The 26,812-nt window shown below is 35.6% G+C and overlaps 3 protein-coding genes across 3 annotated transcripts; 1 reads left to right on the top strand and 2 right to left on the bottom strand.

The window, feature by feature from the left end:
* Positions 1–1,712: 1,712 nt before the first annotated feature.
* On the bottom strand, positions 1,713–9,277 carry LOC144437643 ((Lyso)-N-acylphosphatidylethanolamine lipase-like). The gene is made up of 6 exons (XM_078126629.1): positions 9,231–9,277; positions 7,493–7,569; positions 5,960–6,490; positions 4,761–4,872; positions 3,764–3,956; positions 1,713–3,021 (listed from the first exon to the last, which is right to left on the bottom strand). Exons 1-6 carry the CDS (start codon positions 9,269–9,271, stop codon positions 2,932–2,934), a joined length of 1,044 nt encoding a protein of 347 aa, XP_077982755.1. The 5' UTR covers positions 9,272–9,277; the 3' UTR covers positions 1,713–2,931.
* Positions 9,278–11,129: 1,852 nt separating this feature from the next.
* On the top strand, positions 11,130–21,235 carry LOC144437250 (1-acylglycerol-3-phosphate O-acyltransferase ABHD5-like). The gene is made up of 6 exons (XM_078126148.1): positions 11,130–11,215; positions 13,330–13,415; positions 14,471–14,998; positions 16,092–16,200; positions 17,582–17,768; positions 18,714–21,235. The coding sequence occupies exons 1-6, from the start codon at positions 11,154–11,156 to the stop codon at positions 18,801–18,803; spliced, it is 1,062 nt and encodes a 353-aa protein (XP_077982274.1). The 5' UTR covers positions 11,130–11,153; the 3' UTR covers positions 18,804–21,235.
* Positions 21,236–21,690: 455 nt separating this feature from the next.
* LOC144437115 (GEL complex subunit OPTI-like) lies at positions 21,691–26,784 on the bottom strand. Its single transcript, XM_078125969.1, has 4 exons — positions 26,456–26,784; positions 25,769–25,872; positions 23,618–23,747; positions 21,691–22,340 (listed from the first exon to the last, which is right to left on the bottom strand). Exons 1-4 carry the CDS (start codon positions 26,561–26,563, stop codon positions 22,299–22,301), a joined length of 384 nt encoding a protein of 127 aa, XP_077982095.1. The 5' UTR covers positions 26,564–26,784; the 3' UTR covers positions 21,691–22,298.
* Positions 26,785–26,812: the final 28 nt, after the last annotated feature.

Raw genomic sequence — 26,812 nt, 5'->3', positions numbered from 1 at the left:
TACCTGTACGATGCAATTGTACCACAGTTACCCTACAATGCAATTGTACCACAGTTACCTCTACAGTGAAATGGTACCACAGTTACCTATACAGTGCAATGATAGCACAGTTACCTCTACAGTGCAATGGTACCACAGTTACCTCTACAGTGCAATGGTACCACAGTTACCTCTACAGTGCAATGGTACCACAGTTACCGCTACAATGCAATGGTACCACAGTTACCTCTACAATGCAATGGTACCACAGTTACCTCTACAGTGCAATGAAACCACAGTTACCTCTAAAGTGCAATGGTACCACAGTTACCGCTACAGTGCAATGGTACCACAGTTACCTCTACAATGCAATGGTACCACAGTTACCTCTACAGTGCGATGGTACCACAGTTACCTCTACAGTGCAATGAAACCACAGTTACCTCTAAAGTGCAATGGTACCACAGTTACCTCTACAGTGCGATGGTACCACAGTTACCTCTACAGTGCAATGGTACCACAGTTACCTCTACAGTGCAATGGTACCACAGTTACCTCTACAGTGCGATGGTACCACAGTTACCTCTACAGTGCGATGGTACCACAGTTACCTCTACAGTGCAATGGTACCACAGTTACCTCTACAGTGCAATGGTACCACAGTTACCTCTACAGTGCGATGGTACCACAGTTACCTCTACAGTGCAATGGTACCACAGTTACCTCTACAGTGCGATGGTACCACAGTTACCTCTACAGTGCAATGAAACCACAGTTACCTCTAAAGTGCAATGGTACCACGGTTACCTCTACAGTGCAATGGTACCACGGTTACCTCTACAGTGCAATGGTACCACAGTTACCTCTACAGTGCAATGGTACCACAGTTACCTCTACAGTGCGATGGTACCACAGTTACCTCTACAGTGCAATGGTACCACAGTTACCTCTACAGTGCAATGAAACCACAGTTACCTCTAAAGTGCAATGGTACCACAGTTACCGCTACAGTGCAATGGTACCACAGTTACCTCTACAGTGCGATGGTACCACAGTTACCTCTACAGTGCAAGGGTACCACAGTTACCTCTACAGTGCAATGGTACCACAGTTACCTCTACAGTGCGATGGTACCACAGTTACCTCTACAGTGCAATGGTACCACAGTTACCTCTACAGTGCGATGGTACCACAGTTACCTCTACAGTGCAATGGTACCACAGTTACCTCTACAGTGCGATGGTACCACAGTTACCTCTACGGTGCAATGGTACCACAGTTACCGCTACAATGCAATGGTGCCACTGTTACCTCTACAGTGCAATGGTACCACAGTTACCGCTACAGTGCAATGGTACCACAGTTACCTCTAAAGTGCAATGGTACCACAGTTACCGCTACAGTGCAATGGTACCACAGTTACCTCTACAGTGCAATGGTACCACAGTTACCTCTACAGTGCAATGGTACCACAGTTACCTCTACAGTGCGATGGTACCACAGTTACCTCTACAGTGCAATGGTACCACAGTTACCTCTACAGTGCGATGGTACCACAGTTACCTCTACAGTGCAATGGTACCACAGTTACCTCTACAGTGCAATGGTACCACAGTTACCTCTACAGTGCAATGGTACCACAGTTACCTCTACAGTGCGATGGTACCACAGTTACCTCTACGGTGCAATGGTACCACAGTTACCTCTACAGTGCGATGGTACCACAGTTACCTCTACAGTGCAATGGTACCACAGTTACCTCTACAGTGCGATGGTACCACAGTTACCTCTACAGTGCAATGGTACCACAGTTACCTCTACAGTGCAATGGTACCACAGTTACCTCTACAGTGCGATGGTACCACAGTTACCTCTACGGTGCAATGGTACCACAGTTACCTCTACAGTGCAATGGTACCACAGTTACCTCTACAGTGCAATGGTACCACAGTTACCTCTACAATGCAATGATGCACGAAATGTTGATTTATTATTTTCTCTACAAAAATAAGCAACATAATATTTTCTAATGTATTTTCTCCATAGGATATATGATAATGGGTTTTAACAGAAAATACAGGAGTTAGACTCTGGTTGGTGTCATACAACACACATCTAAGTCATCTATTCTGTTGTGCTTTAGAAATAATATTTGAATCTAAAAGTTCCCTCCAAGGTCAGGCCCTAACATTTTACAACCTCGGTCTGCAAAACCCTACTCTGTAGGGCTCCATTGACAGGGTGCCATCACACTTCGGTCAACAAAGCACACTTGTGAGGGCAGAGTGACAAAACGTATCTTACAATCTTACAGTCTGGAAAAATCCATAGATGGTCTGTAGAGATTAACATGCGAAGAGAATTTTCCAGCTGACAGATCAACAATTTTGGAGAAAAACACCAGCGAAAACTTGATTCAAGCAAAAAACGTGGAAAATCATAGCAATTTTGAACTTTTTGATTCATAAAAAGCACAACAGAATGAATGACTTAGATGTATGCTGCATGACATAGAACAACCAGAGTATTTTCTGTTAAAATGTGTACAACTACTTGGTTTGTGTGACGTATAATTAGATGTTACTCCCCAACATTTTTCTTCTTTTTCTTTCAGCCTAGTAAAATATAAGTGACCTAAGGGGTTTTTGTCACTACAAGTCGCGAGACAAGTAGTGACAAACCCCTTAGGTCATGAGTATTTTCCGGATGAATGAGGGAATAATATTAGAGAATAGCATAATTATATACCAACACCAGTAATATCAAAGAAAAATTGGGCAATTTTGAATGTTTTGACTCGAATTGTCGTGACATAGACCGCATGTTGTCGTGACGTAGAACGACCAGGGTATAAATTCCATACTTTTTTGTTCAACTTGGCTTGTGCATGGTATAAATATATAGTTGAACTGATGGATGTAAAGTTTGATAAAGTGGTTACTGTAGATAATTTTAAGGCTCATTGTCACAGATATTCCGTAACAATTTGTTGAATTCTTTGGGTTGATCTGCATACACATGGTGACTGGCTTCTTCTATTAACTGCAAAAGAAGAGAAACACAATATCAAATGCTGCACATAATCAAAACAGGTGAATTATTTCACACAGATGTTAAAAGTCAAAATAAAGAATTTAGGAAAAGTTGATGTTTCAGGCTTTTTCACTTCTTTATGACCATAATTAACTGCATTTACTTATCTTATCTACTCAGAGAGGATCTGGAGCTTAGTTCTTAACTCAGAATTAATAAATATCTGTAGCCTAAAAGTATAAAATTCTGTGTCAGCACTAATCCCCTAGTCTAGAAACTATACGTCTGGGCTCATTTTCTATAACCCCTTTCTCCACCATATAGTCAAATGGATTTCTCTAGCACAACATTCTGTTCTTACCACCGACAGTGGTAGTTTAATGCTATTGGAGCGTTGATATAAAAATGATGACGTTATCATGTTCGCACACTGATCACTTACTTTAAGACTGGTGGTTGAGTTTGTAGTATAAACTGAACAAAGTAATCAATTTAATACAAACGTGTGTGATGGATTACTACTGACATACGCTGTTCGCACTTTCCCCTACAGGAAAGTTTAGCTAGATTTTTGGTAGAACTTGCCTGTTTGACTATACATGGAGAGAGAGCGAGATTGTTTGGTTTCTAAAACTACTGATACACAGAATAACAAAACTGGTTCAACACAGTCTGGAGATTTAATACAAATCTCCTAGCACATCAAATTCAATGACAGCACTTCTACAGATTCACAACAATATATACTTACATGCACTTTGACGTGAGAACCCTGTCTGATATCCTGAGTTTTTTCACCCATGGTAGGATCTATGATGGAATATGTATCGGCACCATATATAAAGGTCATAGGTACATCTTTATGTATGTCTTGTATTCGATTTATTAAAGGATTCTTAGCAAATCCCCATGACATCATTAACGTCTTGAATGCCCTCTCACCACTACATACATAAATGGAAACACAACACTGGTAAATTCAATATACAAACTAAACACAATATATAACAATATGATATATATTATATCAATGATTGCTTATCAGGGCGGGAATAAATGTTGAACTTCTCATGCACTTAATCTGATTGTTTTGAAGTTGACACATACAATGTTAAATATGGTGTGGAATAGATGTCAAATCTAATAAAACCAACAGTTTAAAGGGTCTGGTGTCTTATGACAATCCACATGCTTAAGGGATCAAATCATATGGTAGGTCATACAAGATATGCAGACTCTAAAGTAAAAGAAAGAAAAGTCATTATATAGTGCTATTTTAGCATGAAGAAAGAACATAAAATTAACTTTAACATGAGAATGATGTATTTTGATGTTGCCACCAGACCTTTGAAGATGACATGACTGTACATGACAGGGGCACTGAATTGTGTTTTTTGAATTAGATTTGACATGACAGAAGGTTGACGATTACTGCAAGTCACACTTCTGTCATTATTTTTAACAGGCGGTGTTGATTTAAATTGCCTATGAAATTTAATATAATTTGCTGCAACTAATTGCATTAAGCGTTGAATTTGTCATGTACCTAATCAAGTTCAACATTTATTCTGGGCCTTAGATCACAGACAAGTAACAAGACAGATTGGCAACAGCACAAGAGACCCTTGTAGCATATGGGAGGCAAGGATCAAGCTGTTAATCCCCAGATTAACACCTCAAACAATAGCCATTACCAATCTGTCTTGTTACTTGTCTGTGCTTAGATTGAATATGCTGTAGCTACCCACCTTGGACTTTGTGCATTACAGTGATAAATATAATTTGTGATTGTATCATCATCAAATAATTCAGAGAATTTTCCCTGAAGATCTGATCTTCCTCTTTTGACAAGATCAGGACCTAGATTCCATAGTAATGCAAATTTTAAAAGAAACATTAACACAGTCATAAGTTTGTATCTTCTTAGTACACTGCTAGATGGTTTTCCCTTAAAAATAAGTACATGTAGATGAATGAAGATATCTTCTTGTTGCAAGGTTTACAAGTCTGATGACGAAAGGGCCAAAAATTGTTTCATTTATAGGACAGTCTCGTGTTTTGTCTTTTGCCCTAAATTGCAATCTTAGTTGTACATATTATACCTTGTGGTATTCACCCACGCCGGAATTTGAAACCATTTAAACTGACAAGAGTATTGTCTGGCTCCATAGAAAGATGATACTAGTAATGGCAGCTACGTTGAATTGTCTCACTCCATAAAACAATCTTTTGTAACACTGCTCTCATTCATCTAAATCTATGTTAGGACAGTATGTGAAATTAACTTTGGTTTTTTGGTCCAAGACCAACAGATTTCTGTAAAAAAAAAAAAAAAAAAAAAAAAAAAAAAATTTGCAGAGTTACAGTGACTTTGTTGATCTTTTGAAATTTGAAGTTGATGAATTCAAAATATTCATACATGACATGTATATCCACTTTGTAATAAGTTACACAAAAGACACAATTTCATTGTGATAACTGTCTAGTAACTGTATGTGTGGTTGTTTTCTATGATCGCTCTCTCCACCACCATATAGTCAAATGGCTTTCTTTAGCATAACATTCCGTTCTTACCTCTGACATCAATAGTTTAATGCTATTGAAATGTACATTATAAATGTGATGACATTATTACATGTACATTCACACAACTTACTTTGAGACTGGAAGTTGAGTTTGTAGTAAACTGAACAAAGTACCCAATTACACCTGCCCGTCACCATGTCATGGATTACTACTGATATATGCATTGTTCACATTTTCCCCAGCAGGAGATTTAGCCAGATTTTTGCTAGAATTTGTCCATTTGACTATACATTAGGAGAGAGAACATAGACAGAACATAGAAAACCACCACATGTATAGTTATTAGACTATGTGATAATAGATAGTGTAGAAGTGCACAAAAACCTTTAGAAGTAACACTGGTCTAGCGTATGAAACTTACCATATGGTCCAGCAAATCTCAAAACAGATAGAATAGATCCATTTATTCCCATGACAAATTTTGCAATGGCACGAACCCATACTGGAACCCTAGATTCAAAGTTTGCTGGTTTTTCAGGAAACCCCCATGGATCAACTAGTACAAGATGCTGAATTCTCTCAGGGTATTTCATAGCATAACTGCTGACTAGATATCCACCAAAACTGTGGCCCACTAATATCATTTTATCCAGTTTCAACTGTTTCCTCCATTCTTCTATACTGTCAATAAACTGCTCTTCAGCAGCTTCTGGGTTGTCTGGAAATTTCGGCCGTGAACTGCGCCCAAATCCAAGCAAGTCGAACGCATAGAACGGTCTTTGTTTGCACAGGCTGTCAATGTTCAATGCCCAGAGTCCCAGACCAGCTCCAAAACCATGGACAAACACAAATGGAGTTCTCCTTGAATATGAAGAATGAAACATTGCCGTCCATATTCTTCCCTGGGTTCTTACAATTGGTACAAATCTAGCCTCATATCGGCTTTTGACAACTGGAAGAGTAAATGACAACAGACATGTTATATCAATTTGAACATCTGAGTTCCTTATTTCAGTACATGAAGACTATAATTACAGGATTTTCCTATTAACCAAGAACAGACCCTCCACCCAGGGTGGGTGGAGGGTCTATGAACCAAGCAAGTGGGGTTTCTTATCTTTCTTATCACTAACTTGACTAAGTAGTGTTTGTTGCCAAATATTTACAAATGTGAAAATGCACTCTTACATGACACCACGTCCACATTTGTAAATGTTTCTCTTGCTTACTGGTACTACTTTCGGGCATTTCAACACTGAAACAAATTCCCGAAAGTTTTAGTTAATTTTCATTTTGCAAGTCAAAATCCCACCATCTTTATTTTAACAAAGAACAAGTGGCATATGTTATTGTGCAACTCTTTTTTCTCTCTCCATGATCACTGTAATTCAAAAGTGTAGTCCACAGCATAAGATTATTTTCAAGGAGTAAACCATATCAGACAAAGCTAAGTTCAACATTCTATCAGTTGTTATCAGTTTTATTGACCCTATTATCAGTGACATTGCAAACAGCTTTAGAGATGCAAACAATGTTTATTATACCTGACTTGCTGGCTCACCAAGTCAGGTTTGTAGCACTTGAATGGCTAATAGGGGAAAACCGTCATGCAAAGAGTCATCACCAGTTTACTTTTAGTTCCTAAATGACACAGAAATCTTCTTGACAAAGACAGTCTGCCCACCTGATTTAAAATCAAAGTGGTCATCATTTTTATAATCATCTTTCATCTCATTATGATATACCAATAATAAGAAATAGAAAATAGAAAAGATGGTTAACTTAGGTTTGTCATGCTAAAATGTGGGAGACATTTATTTAAATAAGTTGATTGCACTGCACTATTGTATACAGATGCATGCAGGCAGGCAGGCATGCACGCACACACACACACATGCACACACATATACACACACACATGCACACAAGCACATACACACACACACTTACTTACATTGCAAGATTCTTTTCTCAGCGGCCTCAAGTAGTGCTGCAGACGTTGGTATCCATTTAAATCTGTTACACAGCCCACTGAGAATAAAAGTGTCATTCAGATGAAAATTTATAAACATTTACAACACTAGAGGTTTTATATTGAAAAAGGTGCATACACAAACATAAAACTATACATACTTATAAACAAATAAAAGCAATAATTATTTACAAATAAAAGCAATAATTAAAAAGAAGTAAGAAATAGTGAGAAAAGCAAAGACTGCATTGAATGTTCTGCATACACTATATGGAATGAAATATGTTAATAAATAGTCATGTGACAAATCATCACTTTGGCATTATGAAATAAAAAATCTTGCATATTATTATTAATTAATTCACATTCACTAACTTAAAATGATCACTGTAATTTTTCCCTCAGTCTTGAGTTTCATGTATGGTGGTGGCTATATGTTTGTCTTTCACTTTGATAGGTGATTAAAGGGACAAAAGGTTTATAATTAGTTGGGTGTAGTTTTTCTGTATATACAGTATATAAAAGTACTCGCAGTATTGTACTTACTGAAGCACATTTAACCACTACTTGCAAAGTGACTGAACTCAAATCAGCTATTAAGATACAACTCATAAACGATCTGATGACATATTTTATTATACACACACCAAAAAAATGTTCAGGAAATCCCTACTATGCAATCAACTGTTTTAACAATCCCAGAAGACAATTGTAATGTTATAGAAGACATACATCGACATTAACATTATACTGGAATGTGGTTTTTATTTTAATTATTTTCACTTGAATAAAAAAGCTTATAAACTCAGCTTGAAACACTTGAGTATGCTAAGTTATAACATGTAATTTTTTTTTATTTTTTTTTTTGGCTCTGTTCTTTATCTCAGCTCATCTTGATGTGCTGCTGTACATGTATTATGAATGAATACATATATTTTGTATACATTTTAAAAATCGACAAATAAAAATTGGTTATTCAGAGTTTGCTTGTTGTACTCACTCACTCACTCACTCACTCACTCACTCACTCACTCACTCACTCACTCACTGAAGAAGAAATGTGTTAAAGCGGACCAGGTCAAGATGACCTGGGTGCAATTATGAAAAAAAAAACTGAATCAAAGGATTGAAAAAATGGTTTGTCCAAAGTCAAGTTGATTATTTAAAGACTAATTACATTTTAAACTGTGGGGATTATCATTCTTTTGTGGTGAGTTTTTTGTGTGTGTGTAAATTTAACATTTTATTTTTTGCTGACTCACCATGACAGATACGATTGTTTGTACAAAAGGTCTGCTATGCTATTGCATGGAGAGATATCAGTTAGTTTGAATGTGATTGTGAAGATCTCCGAGCTTTACCCTATGCTTGTAGTTTGTATAACTTCACTGTTGCAGTATGTTTACATCATTGTAACTGTTGGGGGTTTACTCGTTTGCATGAACAACTTTTGGTTCATGATTTCTCATTGAGGTAGACGTCGGGTAAAGAGATCTTCAGATTCAAACCCAGCGGATAGCTCTGCTCTGACGACAAATTCTTCAAAACAAACACAGGATAGTTGTCATTTTTTCCCACTACACACCACGCAAGTAAGGCTAACTTATACGTTGCTGTTGATTTTCATGACGTGATCACGTCACCATTCACAGCTCAGACACATGCAATTTCCTTCAAAAGTCTCCTAAGGGTACTATGCACATAAAACGCCTCAGATTACCTGTTCGTCTGCACAACTTCTTCCGATTTCAACTCTGCCATTTTGAACGTGATGTAAACTTTGATCATGTGACAACGTCACCTGACACTTCATGTAATCAACCGACAAGCGCTTTAACCGTCCGTCACGCGTCTTGAGCGCGCGCTAGGTCACATTTTGTGAAAGCTAGAACTGTTTCTTTCTTCTTCTTTTTTTATAACAGAAACGTTATAAAATTCAATAAATATATTACAACAGAAATGAAGAAAATGATGATTTACTACTATGATATATACAACGAAAACGGACCGTCTTTTAGTATTAATCAAGATCAATCAATCCAAACTTTGACTCATCTTCATTCTTCCATCCATCCCTAGGTCTCCAATCCATCCATCCATCCATCCATCCATCCATCTATATATCTATCTATTAATCCATCGATTTTACCATCCATCCATTCTGCCATCTCTCCCTCCCTCCCTCCATCCATCCATCCATCCATCCATCTATCTATTAATCCATCGATTCTACCATCCATCCATTCTGCCATCTCTCCCTCCCTCACTCCATCCATCCATACATCCATCCATCCATCCATCCATCTATCTATCTATTAATCCATCGATTCTACCATCCATCCATTCTGCCATCTCTCCCTCCCTCACTCCATCCATCCATCCATCCATCCATCCATCCATCCATCCATCCATCCATAAATCCATCCACCCATTTTCGGCCTCACTGTTGCATTCTCTATGATGATAATGACAAAAATTCCCCAAAATACATCTGAATTAGAATTAATCTCATTACTGGATAAATCAATCAATCAACCCATGTCACTGACACGATTAGCTATCCCCATTGAGTCTTTAGTTTGGTATTCAACAATAGTAGTTACTTTATAGTTTCAATTTCGATGAAGTAATTACACTTGAAGCTGACATGTACATGCACAAATTACTTAGAATTTGCCATGTATTGGAAAGCTACTTGTTAAGTTACTTTTATTAGTGGATAGAAGTGCAATTGAAAAACAATATACAGTGTACTTTCTTCAGTCTGCTTCTTGTTTGTGATTTTGTTAATGTTTCTTACTACATTGTACTTGTCCGGGTATAACCGGCAGTAAATACAATACAGACTAGACTTGTTTATTGAGCAAAGAAATAAACAAACAAACAAACAAATAGACAGAGATAGATAGATAAATAGACAGATAGATAGATCGACAGATAGATAGATAGATCGATAGATAGATAGATAGATAGACAGACAGACAGACAGACAGACAGACAGACAGACAGACAGACAGACAGATCGATAGATAGATGGATAGATAGATAGATAGATAGATAGATAGATAGATAGATAGATAGATAGATAGATAGATAGATAGATAGATAGATAGATAGATAGATAGATAGATAGATAGATAGATAGATAGATAGATAGATAGATAGATAGATAGATAGATAGATAGATAGATAGATAGATAGATGGATGGATGGATGGATGGGTGGATAAACGGACGGACGAACGAACGAACGAATAAATAAATAACTAAATAAATAACTAAATAAATAGATAGATAGATAGATAGATAGATAGATAGATAGATAGATAGATAGATAGATAGATAGATAGATAGATAGATAGATAGATAGATAGATAGATAGATAGATAGATAGATAAATAAATAAATAAATAAATAAATAAATAAATAAATAAATAAATAAATAAATAAATAAATAAATAAATAAATAAATAAATAAATAAATAAATAAATAAATAAATTGATTGATTGATTGAAAGACCACCAGCCTAGCCTAGCACCAATGTATCTAACCGGCTCGCTTCAGGCATTACAACTTCACAAGTTCCGTGATCGTGAGTCACCTGACCGCGACATGTGACACACTTGACGTACGTATTCCCAAAATGGCGACTGCCGGTCAGGCTGAGAATGCTCCCAACAACGTAACAGATCAAAACAATACCAGGTACGTTTGTTTCTCGACCAAATACAACTGTCATATTTGTCAGGCGATTCCTTCACATGTCCCGTTGCCTCTAGCGTGAGGTAATACCCATTAGATGCGTAATTTTGACGAGTTAAACCACAGTACAACAACATGAACTGGACACCGGTCGAAATGTAAACAAACGGATTTTGTTTAAAACATGTAAAATTTAATTTTATGTGTACTTTCCTGCTTTGTAAAGTCATTAATGTGACGACTAGAATCACTAACTGACCTAAATGTAGGTGAAGTAACTGTACCTCCAGACGCAATCGAAATCTGATAATTTCATCTCCAAGTCTTGTGTAACGACAAATATATTCACGTGTTATACATAAGGTGCACGTGTGCTGTAATGTTTTTGTATTGAGGAACTGTCACACACACTGTAATAGTGTTACAAAAAAAAACCCAAACCCTTAAATTATTTGAAAACCTATCGTTGATCGCTGGAAAGTTAAGAGGAATAGGTAAGAACAAAAGTACTGCTATGTCATGCATGCAGACGTGATATAACAATGACTCATCTAAAATCATACTGAGCCTGAGGCACACACACACAGGCGGCGCGGCAACCGTTGTCACAGTCATGCAGTGCGACATGTGTTGTACAAAAAAACGTTATCGCACTGTACCTAGAAGTAGGTCAAGGTAACAGGCCAAAGTACATGACAGCCGTCAGAGATAATACAACAATTGGTAACAGTTAATTGATAACTATAAACCGAACGATCTTTTTATAAATTAATTGCAATTTGTTTGTGGGCACAGTTCACAGGCACTTTTGGCTTTAACATGCGAAAATGGGTTTCTATAATTGTGCACAAGGGGTAAAATAATAATATGGATTTCTAAAATCTAGGTTTCTATTTTTGCATGATCGTCTAAGTCTACACATCACATTAAAATAACTGGTTCTACCACACACTGCAAAAGCATGATGGACTTGAACAGATCTAGAAATGTACCGTGGGATTTTTTTTTTATCCCTCTATTCTCGTCAATATTATTGATATTTTAGGATATATTCTGAAATATATCTCGGTAACAATTGTTTGTGGGCCTGGCACAGTTGTACCTTTTGGAGATGATACCAAATTTGAATCAAATGCTCGTACTAAAAGTGTTCTCCCATCAAAAAAAAAAAAATTAGGCAAAAAAAAAAAGAACTGGTCAGAACAGGTTGTCTAAAATGGTGTGACGACACGATTTTTTTTTAAAATTCTCAACAAACCTGTCACACTCGATCTATTATTTATGGCATGGAATTACTGAAATCATACATCACAGATACAGTAGAAACAAAATTATGAGTCCAAAGGGCAATATTAGAGTTATTCTGGTAGATATATGATATGGACATGATATATAGCATGACCATGAAAACATATCAAATGAAATAGGTCATCTACTGACCTAAGAAAGGCACATTTATCATTTGTATCGGCTATTCACTTTATGTGCTTCGTCACTGCTCAGAATAATTATGACCTATAACTTGAATTGACTAATGATTAACTTTCTGGAACAAACCCAGACACCAAATCTCATCCACAAATAATTGAGTTGCATCTAAGAAAACGAACAATCGGATTCTAAATCAATGATTGTAGATGTATGGTTATTCAACCATGCTCAACATTTTTTTCCAAGCTATACTGCATGTTACAACATAAAACTAATCTCTGCTAATATCTAATCCTATCATTTACGTCAGTATCAGGTGATTAGATAGCAACATATTTTTATATCTCATTATCATGCTGTCGGTAGACTTGAATGTATATTAATACCGCAGTGGCAATGTCCCTATCAGAGTCCAAATCTAGTCTAAATGCACTTTGTGACGATGTTACGCAGAGGTAGTAGTAACTCACTTGTTGCAATGTCCCAATCTTGTCTTAATTGCACATTGTGACAACGTGATGCAGTGTTAGTAACTCACTGAGTGGCAGTGTCCCAATCATCTAGTCTAAGTGCATATCGTGACAACGTGTGACATTGACAACGTGTGACGCAGTGTTAGTAACTCACTTGGTGGCAATGTCCCAATCTGGTCTAAGTGTATTCTATCTCTCGTCTTCTTTTACCAGTTGGTGGGACTGGGGAGCAAGCTGGTTCAAGTGGTGTCCTACATCAGAGGCGGATCTAAGGAAAGCAGAAAGAAGAATACTGAAACGTGGGTATTTTATAGTTATACCGATATAAAATTATCTTATTTCCAAATCATAAAACCATAATTGTACAACCTAATTTTTCTTAAAGGTGCACAATCTGAGTTAATATCTTTTTAATACTGAAGTGAAAATACTTACATAAAACCTTGATTAAGCTATTCCAGTATAACATTATGTTGATGCATGTCTTTTATGACATTACAATTGTCTTCTGGTATTGCTAGCACAGTTGATTGCATGGGAGGAATTACCGATAAGTATAAAGTGAATTATTTTATTTTTACTGTATATAAACAACATCTCATCCTCCTCACCATTTTTTTGTTTTAGGCTTTATGCTGACAACTCAAATTTATTCCATTCTTTTGAACCCATACATAATAACGTATCACTTAGTCAAGCTGAACTCAAATTTTTTTGTGATATGCAATTCGATGCTTTTGAGATTGAGTGGCTAGACTTGATTAGTTTTCTGAAAACTATTTTCTAGTCTCTCACCGACAAGTTGAAATCGTTTTCCTTTTGGATGTTATCATTTATTTCTTTTCTGTATGTTTATTTCTTGTGGGGAATAAATTTCAATTTCAATTTCAATTCAAATATTTTATGTAAAGGGCAAGATCATTAGTTCAATGAAGGATAAAAGTACTAAATTCTCTTCTTTGTGTGTGTGTGTGTGTGTGGGGGGGGGGGTGAGTCTTGCAGTTCTCACTGTACAAAAAAAAAACGATTTTACTTTAAATGGATCTGTTTATACCCCCAAATACTAATATTTCTAAAAGAAATGTCAAATTGAGAGATATAGAAGAATTTTCACTATAGTAAATGCATGGCACTAAAATAAAGTCAACAAAAGAACTATTTTTTCCTTACAACATAATACTGAATACTGATATGAAATTAATTGTGCTGTCTGAAACATTTTCAATTTTGGCTAATTTCATTAGAAGGGTGGTGGAGGGGGGTTTCTGAGGTCTAAATAAAAGGATTTAGTTTTTTATCCCATCTTGAAACTATTGTGATTTCATTCCTAACTAGTATTCTATTTTTATTTCAGATGTGAAGACACAATATGAATCTAAATTTGTTCAAATAGACAACAGTACCAGAATATGGACTTTGATAGCTAATCCAACGAATTCATCTAAATTGCCTTTTGTCTTTGTTCATGGATTTGGAGGTGGTCTCGGACTTTGGGTTCAAAATTATGATAAACTGTCAAATAGCAGGCCGTTGTACGCATTTGATCTTCTTGGCTTTGGCCAAAGTTCTAGACCCACATTTCCCACCGATTCGTGGGCAGCTGAGGACTTCTTTGTGGACTCCCTAGAAGAATGGCGAAAAGCTGCCAATTTGGATAAATTTATTCTTGTAGGCCATAGTCTTGGGGCCTTCCTTGCAAGTTCATACTCCATAAAACATCCAGAAAGGGTTAGACATCTAGTGTTAGCTGATCCGTGGGGATTTCCAGAAAAACCTCAGGAATCGTTGATGGAGAGAAGGATTCCTGTGTGGGCCAGAGTTGTCGGAACATTACTTAAGCCCTTCAATATACTCTCAGGGTTAAGAGCAGCAGGACCTTTAGGTAACTTTAACTTTAAGTCACTTCTATTCACAAGATTACGTATAAATCCAACAGAAATAGAGGTTTGAAAAGTCATATCAGATTCATTTCTGCCTATAGTACATTTGTAATGATTACTGCTATCAACTTAAACATGATTTTAGGGTGATAAAATAGCGCTTTGGTAACTTACTCAACTCTTGTAAAGAAACTCTACTGCACTTGACATGTGTTCAATCAGTTTGGGGATTTCTTGCAAGGGTTTATGGGAAAACACCTGGTGATGAACACATACGAAGTGTAGGAGAGCTTCTTTACAAGATTTCAAAGTTGAGAAAGTTACCACAATTTGTATCACTCAAAATTTATGTATACTAGTATGTTGTCAGCGATAATCAATGCAAAGTGTTATAAACACACAAATAAATTTGACTGGACTTTTCTGCACTAAGTTCAACTGCTGAAACTTTTTTTGAAAATGTTTTGTTAAGTACAATATCTTATTTGTAATATTGTAAACCGGAAACAGTATTGCATCACCTGTGGGTAAACATATTTTTGTAGCTGTACATTGTATACACGATAAATCAAATCAAATTGATTTTCAGGTCCATGCCCAAAAATCAGTGTCCTCAATGGCAATCATGATTTTACCTGTTTTGTAAGTTGCTTATTGATAACATCAACCACTGATTAACATGTACAATGTCTAATTATTTATTGGTATTTTAACAATTTTCAGTGAATATATCCAGACTGGAAAGTTATTTTTTTAGCAGACAACCACGATATAGTATCCAGTTACAACCAGTACAGTTTTAACATGGTGACAGATTCAAAACCGAGCTTTAGCTCAAGATTTAAACTTGTCACTACACTACCTACAGATAATATTGACCACTAGTTAGCAGATACAATGTCTTTTTATAAGTAATTGATAATGTTTAGTGAATATATCTTTGGTTATTTGATAAAAAAAATATATATCCCAGTTGCAGCTAAGTGCAGGTTTAAATAGAATGATATGAAATAGAGTAAATCTTTGATATTATACATACATATTTATCCAATTATGTTATATAATTCACATATTTATTTTCTTTATAATTCACAGGTCCAAGTCTTGTTCAAAGGTTCAGACCAGATTTTCAGAAAAAGTTTGTTTTATTTGAGGATGATACCATATTTAATTACATTTACCATTGCAATGCGCAAAAACCGAGGTAAGGCGTTTTAGCTTTTGATGCCACTTTACTACACTAGTCTAGATGCCAACGTAGTTTCTAACTAAACCATGTGAGTGGTGGTGTGAATCGTAATGATACCATATGGGAACTAGACTAATATTGGCCCTGACAATTGATCAATGTAACCTGGGTTGAGTGTGAATGCTGGTGTATATGTGAAAATAAGATATGGGGATATACGGATGCAGTTGTACAATGAATATCATCAAGTCATCACCACAAAAAGAGTTGTGGTATTAGTAGGATATACAATTCGACACTAAACTCACCTCGGTATAGTTTCCTTTACAAATTATAAATTTCCATGGAAAAAAACACCATAAACCCCATCTTTCCAAATCATAAACATTGAAGAGATTCATTTGAAGATCGTTTATGGCCTAAAATCATGCAAAAATTTGAAATAAATAAATTTGAAAGTGACCACATGGATGAGGATTGGGTACTTATTTTTGATTTTTAATTTATAAAACAATTTTATCATGGCTTCCTACCTGCAAAATCAGTTTGAAACAACATGTGCTAAGTCCTTGTTTGTAACTCAATAAATTGCAAAAGCATTATAGTAAATATGTCAAATGTTTGTTATTGTACGTACAATAACAAACTTTTTACACATTTTTTTTTTTAGCATTTTGCAATGTATTTAGTTTCAAGCATAGACTTTGTCAATGTTATTTCATGTTAATTCTCCGGTAGGAGGCATGGTAAAATTGTTTTATAAATTAAAAATCCAAACTAAATACCTAATCCTCTTCTATATGGCCACTTTAACATACATGTACATAGATACACAATACCCAATTGGATGGTGCATTGTAAACGTTACATTGGGTATACACTCAGACAAATTGCCCATGCAGGGGAACAGTCCAGATTCCTGCATTTTTGCTGCATTATTCGTATTGTAATTTCATATGAAGAATTAATGTGTTAAAAATTGTCAACTGTTATCAAAAATGTTGATGAACGTATGTTTTGTGTCTCACAAATATTTTAGCAAAACGGCAACTTTTGGACACCATTTTATTTTGGCAGATCAGTAAAGAAGTAATTTTGACAAAAGACATTCATAGATTCAGTTGATTCATTGTAGGCAGTTGATGTGTGTAGCTGCTACCAATTACTAGTACTTACATCTCAGCTGCACTACTTTATAGCTAGTGTGGTGTTTTTACTCTCATCAAAATAAACTTGTGTATGCTTTAATTATTCCCTAGGTACCTGTAGCTACTGAGAACTGACATGTGATTCCATTTAAACACATCAACTGTTTGAGCAAAATGAGCCGAATTAGTTCAGGGCTATAACTGACTATATTCACATTACATGGTTCATTTGTTTTCCTTTTATACAGTGGAGAAGTGGCTTTCAAAGCAATGCAGATACCATGGGGATGGGCCAAGAATCCCATGATAAAGCGAGTGACGTCCATTTCCACAGAAATCCCGATAACGTTCATGTATGGATCACGTTCATACATGGATTCCTCCATGGGCTACAGTGCCAAATATCTCAGGAAAGATGCTCAGGTTGATGTCCATGTAAGTAAACTATGATATACTCTGTGATCATAAAGTTTTGACCAGAAATGGGAACCTTTCCAAAAGTTCCATTGCATATCTGCAGTTTCCTTCTTTTAATAAAGACTTATGATAGTGACAAGTCAACTTTCGAGTAGGAAACTCTGGCACAAGCTATTGCACTATCATTGTAACATATTGATGTAGGCTAACAATGGGCATTGATGTAAGTATGCTTACAGTAGGGTGGTGTTTCTGCTGTAAGTTTTCCTAAAGTGGTTGCTCATTCAACCTAACTATTTACACTATCTTGATGACAGGGTGATTATATCTGTGTATAACCAAGGCATCTCTATCGCCCACTTGTGTAGTCTACCATATGCAACAAAAATAGTTTTAGTTTGTCTCCATCCTAGTTTGTTAATAGCTTGGTTTCCATAGTAATACCATGTAGGTTATTTGAAAGTATCATCCACTCTGTGATCACAGTTAACACAAAATATTGTGTGTATGATAGAGCAGGTGATTGGATGAATAACAGGTGTGTTCTACAAAATGATAAGTGATTTGTTTTGTACCAGTTGAAAATAATTGTTTATGTATTTTCAGATGTTAGATTGCAGAAGGCTTCCTAAATGTTTATCATGTGACCAAATGAATACTGACCAATCAAAACAGGTCTTAGCTGCTCTTGCCCAACCAAAATAATTGTTACATAGTTGTTTTAATCAAATGAGTGCAGATAATTCTAGTTTTTGTCAATAAGCCGAAAAGACGTACTGACCAATCAAAATGGTTATTCCTTATTATCAATGTTTGCTACCAATCAAAGTGGTCGTAACACAGATTGTTATGGCTTGTGACCAATCAAAAGAGTTCTATTTTTATTGATAATTTGTCTAATCAATATTGCGATAAAGACACGCTTGCTCTTTCTTTGATTATTTTTTTTTTTCAATTTAACAGATTATCCAAGGTGCTGGTCATCATGTGTATGCAGAGAAACCCGATGAATTCAACTTTCTGATGTTGAAGATCTGCAAAGACATTGAATAAACAATTAATACTAATTTGCATATAAACAAATACAAATAGCAGACATGATAGGCCTATGCAAATATCAATGACGCTATACCACTGTGCATGAAAAGAATGTGTACAAACATCTGGCATCAAAGCCACATTATGCAAATAACAGTGAATACTGATTTGCATAAAACATATACAAACATCTGTAATAGTGCATTATACTGTAATACCAATACAAGTATGCAATACCATGGATTATACCAGACACACAAGCAAGGTTGAACTGGTTCAAACAGATAATATGGGTTTTTTACCCCGGTCATTCTACATAACGTCATATATGTCATTGGTTCTGCAGTGCTCGAAATACGAGTCAAAATCGCCATTATTTTTCAAGATTTTTCATAGATTACTCTTCAAGAAGTATAATTATGTTATTCTCCAAATATTTTACTTCATTCAGCTGGAACATATTCATGACGACCTAAGGGTTCTGTCACTACTCATCTATCGATTCATGACAAGGTCCCTTAAAGGGGCACAAGTTTATATTTTTTGGGATGTAATTTTTTTGCTTCAGATTTAAAAGGTACTCATAGTATTCTATTTACGGAAGCATTCTTAACTATCACTTGACTTAACAAACACCTGGTTATAAGATATAACTTATGAAAGATCCGATGATGTTATTTATGGTACATATCAAAAAATGTTGTGCAAATCCCTACTATCCAATCAACAGTTCTAACAATGCCAAAACACAGTTGTAATGTCATAGAAGGCATGCATTGACATTAACATTATAGTTTAATCAAGGTTTTATGGAAGAATGTTCACTTGGTTAAAAAACTTACAAACTCAGCTTGTGCCACTTTAATGTAGACCACTCCTTTTTTTTTCCACAACTGAACCAAGAAAAATATTGGAGAATAATATTTAATTATGACACATTTTAATATGCCATTACTATTCAAATTCAATATTTAATACATGTATGGATTTTATACTTTTAATGTGTTTTTTCTTTTTTCCTCTGAGTCATGCCAAACTGTTTAATATATGTCTTCTGGAATGTGAAATGATAATAGACACCTGATTGGTTGAGAGTATGGATATATAGTCGCAAACTCTTTTTTACTTAAAGGTGCACTGGCTGTATCTGAGGTGTTATTTTTTCGACCAGGCAACCAACAATATATTCAAAGAAAAATTGTTAAAATGCCTAGAATTAGACACTACATGTTAATTATATGAGCTGTTATTTCTTACGCGAACTTCGAAATAACGCCTCTGGTAGGGCAAGTACTGGACGGTGCTGTAAAAGAGGCCGTGGTTTGCGACGATGTATGCTCCAGTAGCAGCTTAAAATGAACATTGATTCAGTAAACTAGTCAAGTATAATATTAATTGTAAATGACAATATTAAAATTATCTCTTGGTGCGGTTAGCACAGTTGGGGGCATGATATGGTAGTGCTTTCCTCAACTTTTTAATATATCCATACTAAATTATCAAATCGAGTCATTTACATGAACGTATTATGCCTGAAAATACTAGGTTTGAGTTCTGCAGATATCAAGAGATGGTTAAAGTATGGCTTTAGTAAATAGAATACTACAAGTGTCTTCTTATATACAAAAATTACCCCCAGACATGAATATTCATGAGAGATGTTTTACACTGTACAAGGGAATAAACACTCAGGAGTCATGAATATTCATCCTGTAAACATGATGAATATATTATTTCTGCTGACTCCCATCATGCAATTGCCCACAGCAAAGATACGCTATAAAGACACAAGATCAACCTTAGACCCTGTCGTGTAAGGTCTATGGATCAACTTGATGTTTCGCCGAAATCACAAGTAATTGTAGGTGATGCAAAATCATGAAATGGCTCTCCAGAACCCATAGTTTATGAAAAATGAAAACATCTATCTCCTGGAGATTATGCTTTGAGAATACAGTCTCTTGAAAGGACAAGAATGTTTTATTTGTGTAGACTTCCAGGGTACATTTTCGGGGTCTTTCACAATTACAGAGTGATTATATATCCAACAGTGATTACATCCACATCACCAGGGGCACAAGTTATCATCCATTTCAAATATGTAATGTACTACATGACACAAGCATAATAATATTTTGTCTGTCTCTCTCAGGTGGGGAGGGGGACACACTTCAGTGAGGTTAACAGTTATTCTGAGTAGATGTTTTTAACTTTGGTGTCACATCAGTGAACAGAAAAATACTTTGGAGTGGTCTTAAATCTTTCTCTGGAACAAAATCAGGATACCACATCTTAAAAGTATTCAGGAACAAGACAAAAAACTGCAATTAATAATTTACGTAAACACATTTATAAATTATTACTAGGTGTACATTACATGTATATTATTACATATACTATATATATGAATGTTTTAGTAAATAAGTCTTATTTGAAATAAATTTTAGTTGACATTTTTTATCTTCTGTAAGGAAAGGTTATGTTATGTGTCTGTATGTATGTATGTATGTATGTATGTATGTATGTACGGTATGTATGTGTGTGTGTGTGTGTACGTACGTGTGTATGTAGTAATTTGTGTGCGTATGTATGTACATTGCATGTAGTAATTTGTGTGTGTGTGCATATGTATGTATGTCATTTTCTCTCAAACGGCTCGTACACTTCTCATGGGGAAAATCATGAATTGGTTTGGTTTTGACAAATATCCTATTAATATTAATGACAATTCCATAAATATCACAAATGACTTAGTCTCATATACACTTTCTCACACTTCTACCATGTCACTTTGGTACACTCCTTTTATTCGTCCACTCTGGCACCTCTCACTGTCTATAAAGAACTGAACAATAAACTTATACTTTTTAATCATTTTTTATTTTATTTTTATATACTCCAAGAGCTTGTTTTTATACATCAATGTAAAGGGATCTTTAAAGTCTTCTTTTTTTAAAAGGCTGTAGGTATTTTATTGAGAATACATCTTGTATATTTCTCTAGTATAATGAATTAAATCAAATACACTGACAAACACATGCTACATAGATGCTATTTATGCTATATTTTTATGTGAAACATGATTACTGGCTCGACATGGCGCCCTCTATAGTTCAAATACAACATGAACATTTCCTTTCTTTTTGTAATGCAGATACAATACATGCCCAAAAGACATACATTTCAATTCAGTAATTTTTTTTCATAATTTCATCTTTTGGGAAGCCTGTTTTCAAATTTGGCAGCAAGTAGATGATTTCTTTGATTTTTGACAGTCTCTGACAGAGTGTTAAAATTTCTCAAATAAGTGTTTTTTTTCAATTATTTGAATGTTGTACATACAAAGCAGCAAGCATGTAGACAGTGCATTCTACGGACAAGGATGAATGCTACAACAATAAAGTTTCCAGTGAATGGTGTGGTGTGGCGTACAAATCTATGGTCTGATTGTGGTTTGATACAATGAAGTTGACAGTCTCTTGATCACAAGGCTGGTCTAGTCTTAAGAGTTTACTCAAAGTATATTGCAGTATATACAAATATCCATGCTACCTGTCAATACAAAAAATATCGAAATTATCTTTAGAATTCATATAACTATCATACTTTACATGATTACATTATGTACCAGAGATTAACTTGTACTGGTGTGTGCGCATTACTACTTGTGGTATTTGCACAGCAGTGCAATACCGGAAACATGATTTCATACCTGCATGCAAATGATATGCAAATAAGGATGCAATCGTTTGCGTAATTGCGTAATCATATGATTTTTATGGAAATTTGCCATTTCATATCTATGTAATAATTACAGAACCCCATGCCACGTGAGTTCCAGTGTGGGTGCTCGGGTATTTGCACTTATGCTTGCAGTGTTTTCTGCTGTACTTTCACTCGTGTACGGGTGCAGAGAACACTGCAAGCACTCGTGCAAATACCCCGAGTACGCCACACTTGCACTCGCGTGTCATGGGGTTCTGTCACATTATCATTGACTTTACTAAGTATAGTAAGTTTATACTCAAAGTATACTGCAGAATATACGAATATCCATGATACAAAACGTACCTGTGATATACCTGTGATACCAGTTGGTATAAAGTGAGTAACAATAAACCCATAGGTACATCTTTTACCAGATTTCCCCCACCCCTACCCTCTGTTCCCACTGTTCCCCACCAAAATTATGGAAGAAATAGTATGAAAATCTCCACAATATTACCAGATCGACATCCCCCCCCCCCCCCCCCCCGCCTCTGTTACCAATATTCCCTACCAAAATTATGGTACAAGGAACAGAAATTTAGACAAGTTTTATTAGATCTTCCCCCCCCCCCCTACCCACCTCCCCCCAAGTTATCAAGGGTTCCCAAAGCTGGGATGAAGCAACTTGGAGCTGAATTGTCTAGAATGAAAGTCAGCATGTTCATAACCTTTACCCAATAAAATAATAATACTTAATATTTGAAATGTTTGCAACTGACAGCGCTCACACTTTTTGGAGGTCAATGCTGTTTCTCGTTCACTGTCACATCATGATTGTAACCAATATGTGTGTGTTGGATTTACAGCCAGAATTGCTTTTATTTGAACCCAGCAGTGTAGTAATTCATTATCAACAATAAAATGAACTTGAACTTGTAGTTGATGCTTCCAGTCTTTCAAAGAAATGAAAAACGTGGCAATATTGAGGAGAATTTATTCAACAGTGGCCTGGAAGCAGAAATGACCAACTGGTTCTCTCCCAACACACACACACATGCCAACCCCCCAACCCCGAGAGCAGTATTAGCAGCACAATGTTTTGAACGTACTACTGAACTTACCATAAACATGGCAAATGATGACATAAAGCCTTCTTTAATGATTTCCCAAACTCCTCCATACTCATCTTCATCCACTCTTTGAAATGACATTGTATAGACGTATGTTGCCCCTGCATTGACTGCACCAAACCTATAGTATCAGTCAAATCAAACAAACAACCCATTATCTCCAAAACTGACAATATCCTAAATATGCAGGTCATGGTTTCTTTATCCTCACTGATATTCAAAGTTTGACTTGTGCAATACATAAAACCCATTTGAATAATCAAGACACCAATGGAAATTCAAAGGATACAGATGTCACTGTCAGAGTGTGATATAATATAAATCATGAAAATAATTTATCATTTTTTCCTTAATACTATAAAATGTATATGTACTTGAGGTTACTTGCATGGTTGTGTGGGCATTCTAGTGGTATTTGCAATGCAGTGTAATAAGGAAAACATTATTGCATACCTGCATGCAACTGAGGAAGCAAATAGTCTGCTCAATATGAAATTGAGTATAATTTTTATGATTTTTACGGAAATTTGCCATTTCAGATAAACATATGTAATAATATCAGAACCCCATGCCATGTGAGTTCCAGTGTGGGTACTCAGGGGTATTTGCACTCGTGCTTGTAGTGTTTTCTGCTGTACTTTCCACTCACTATGCTTGTGAAAGTATGGTCACAGAGAACACTGCAAGCACTCATGCAAATATCCAAAGTATGCCACACTTACACTCATGCATCATGGGGTTCTGTCATATAATTTAGGATGCACCTCTATTAGCATTTAGCAGTCAATTGACCCCAATGTATCAACCAATAGAAATCGTCCTAGCTCATTTGCTACCATATTCTACGAAAACATCTTAATATCAAAAGCAGTAGAACAATGCCTTAGGCTCAGCCCCTTCCAAACGCACTTACAACTAGCTAACATTGCATGTTTGTAACACTGTTTCATATCACTGTATTGTATGGGCCCTCAAGTGACCATTTTGATGCTATGACCAAAAATATTAATCAGATTGTGCATTACAGACTGTGTATTCATCTTGACGTTGTCAATAATCAAATCAACCAATATTAAGCTCTGCTTCACTCCACCCACATTTATCCATGATGATCTCTCTTATCAAATTCTAACCTATACTTATAGTTCGGTTATTTAAATGTTGTTGTGTAAGATGTAATAAAACATTGTGTACTCTAATTAAAATTCTAGACCTCCCTTTTCTGATATCGTTGAACAAACTAAAGTGGGTTGGACAGGTCAGAGGTCACGGCGGCAATAAGCCTGCAAAGCAGACATTTCTCACATAAGTGTTGAGATTATATCAGTTGTACTAGAGCCATACGTGTATATACATGTAATTAAGTATAGATAAATAAGAGTTCGGGATATGAAACAAAGATCTTAATCTGCACTGTACTGTACATCATGCGATAAATGTGTCCAATGTTGGGCATTGCATTGAGTAATCAGGATTAAGGTGACAATGTAAATTAAATCTGAAATACCTTTTTCTGATGATTTAAACACATTTATTATATAAATTTGGCAGAAATTACTATTAAATTTTTTGGGAAAAATTCAAATTTGTGGTTCAGTCTTTGCATATTAAATCATAATCATGCTGACACACAATCTTATAAAATCTTTGTTTAATATCCCATCATGCATTTTAATAGGAGTTTCATTGCCCTTATCTAGACTCTCTCACAGTCCTCGGAGCATCGCATCCCTAAAAGGGCTGTTTTGTATGTACTGATATCTACTGCATAATTGTACTGTGGGCCCTCATCAGCTACACAGGGCTAATCATTTGTTGATGTGCCACTGTGATACAATAACACAGCCGTCACAGTAACATGTCAACAAATGATTAGCCCTATGTAGTCGATGAGGGCCCACAGTACAAGGATATTCTAGTACAATTATTCAGTAGATACTGGTACATAAAAAACAGCTAACAGCGATGCTCCTGATGACTGGTGAGAGAGTCTACATCTTATCTACCCCTAGTATAATATAATTTTAGTCCAGAGACATGGCTATCTAACATAACATACTGGCTTTTTTGGCAAATTACAATGTCAAACCAGATACAAAAGTTCACAAAGTTGGCTATAATTCCATCAATATGTATACTTACAATCCCAATCCTATGATACCTGTAAGAGGAATAAATCCCCATACTGCTCCAAGAACAATTGATATAATCTGTTTCATCCAGTATATCACATCTAAGAATTCATCCTACACAAGACAATAGAATTACATGGTAATAACAATATAACATTAAAAAGTAAATTTAAAAAAATAAGCATACACAGATCTTTTTTCTTTTAAATGGTATACAGTTGGCATGTTTTTAATCTTATTTTTCCAATATCTATTCGGATTATTTCAAATGATACTAATTACTTGTAATAATATCAAAATAAATATGTCAATCGATAGGTTGTCTACATAACATAGTACCAAATGTTGAAAGGTATCAACATTCACATCTCTAAAACCATTCTTTAATATAAAATAATTTGACATCCTATTTTTAGGGTGTAAAGTACATATACTGACCAATTCCTAAAATCATAAATGGCACAACAATTATCATCAAAATTGGATTTTCTTCAATGTGTAGGGGTTTTTTTCAAATACATAGTCACAGGACTTACAAAGAGAGGGCGTTGGGGCATTACCTTGTAAAAGTTACCATAAAATGCATTTTCGAAAATATACAATTTGAAGTAAAAATACGAAATATGTATCGTATCATCGACCTATGGAATGGGATTATTCCAGTATATTACACAGATACTTCCATGCACAGACATACTTTATCAGGCCATTCTGATTGCGATGAAAAGGCTCTCTTCCAGACGGTCGATTTTGATGAAACTGTAACAGCATCGGCTTCCACCTTCCTCTTCCTTACTCCTGACATCTTTATAAAAACTCATCAACTCGATAAATTTCGTAGAGCAGGGAATGTCACGACAAAATCATGCCGCATGGACAATGTGTGATTCTCAACAAAAAGGGCTTCTTCCGGAAAAGGTCAGCGTTGGTGGTGATATTCATTATCCTCTTGCCAGAATAAAATAATTATGGTATTATATTTTGTAGACAGTAGTTTCCAAAAATATATATATACTTGTAGTAATATTATCAAATAGTTTTGAAATATGTCAAA

This window comes from Glandiceps talaboti, chromosome 7 (genome assembly GCF_964340395.1).
Source record: "Glandiceps talaboti chromosome 7, keGlaTala1.1, whole genome shotgun sequence".
In the NCBI taxonomy this organism is placed as follows: Eukaryota; Metazoa; Hemichordata; class Enteropneusta; family Spengelidae; genus Glandiceps; species Glandiceps talaboti.
This window is presented reverse-complemented; position numbering and strand designations above follow the sequence as displayed.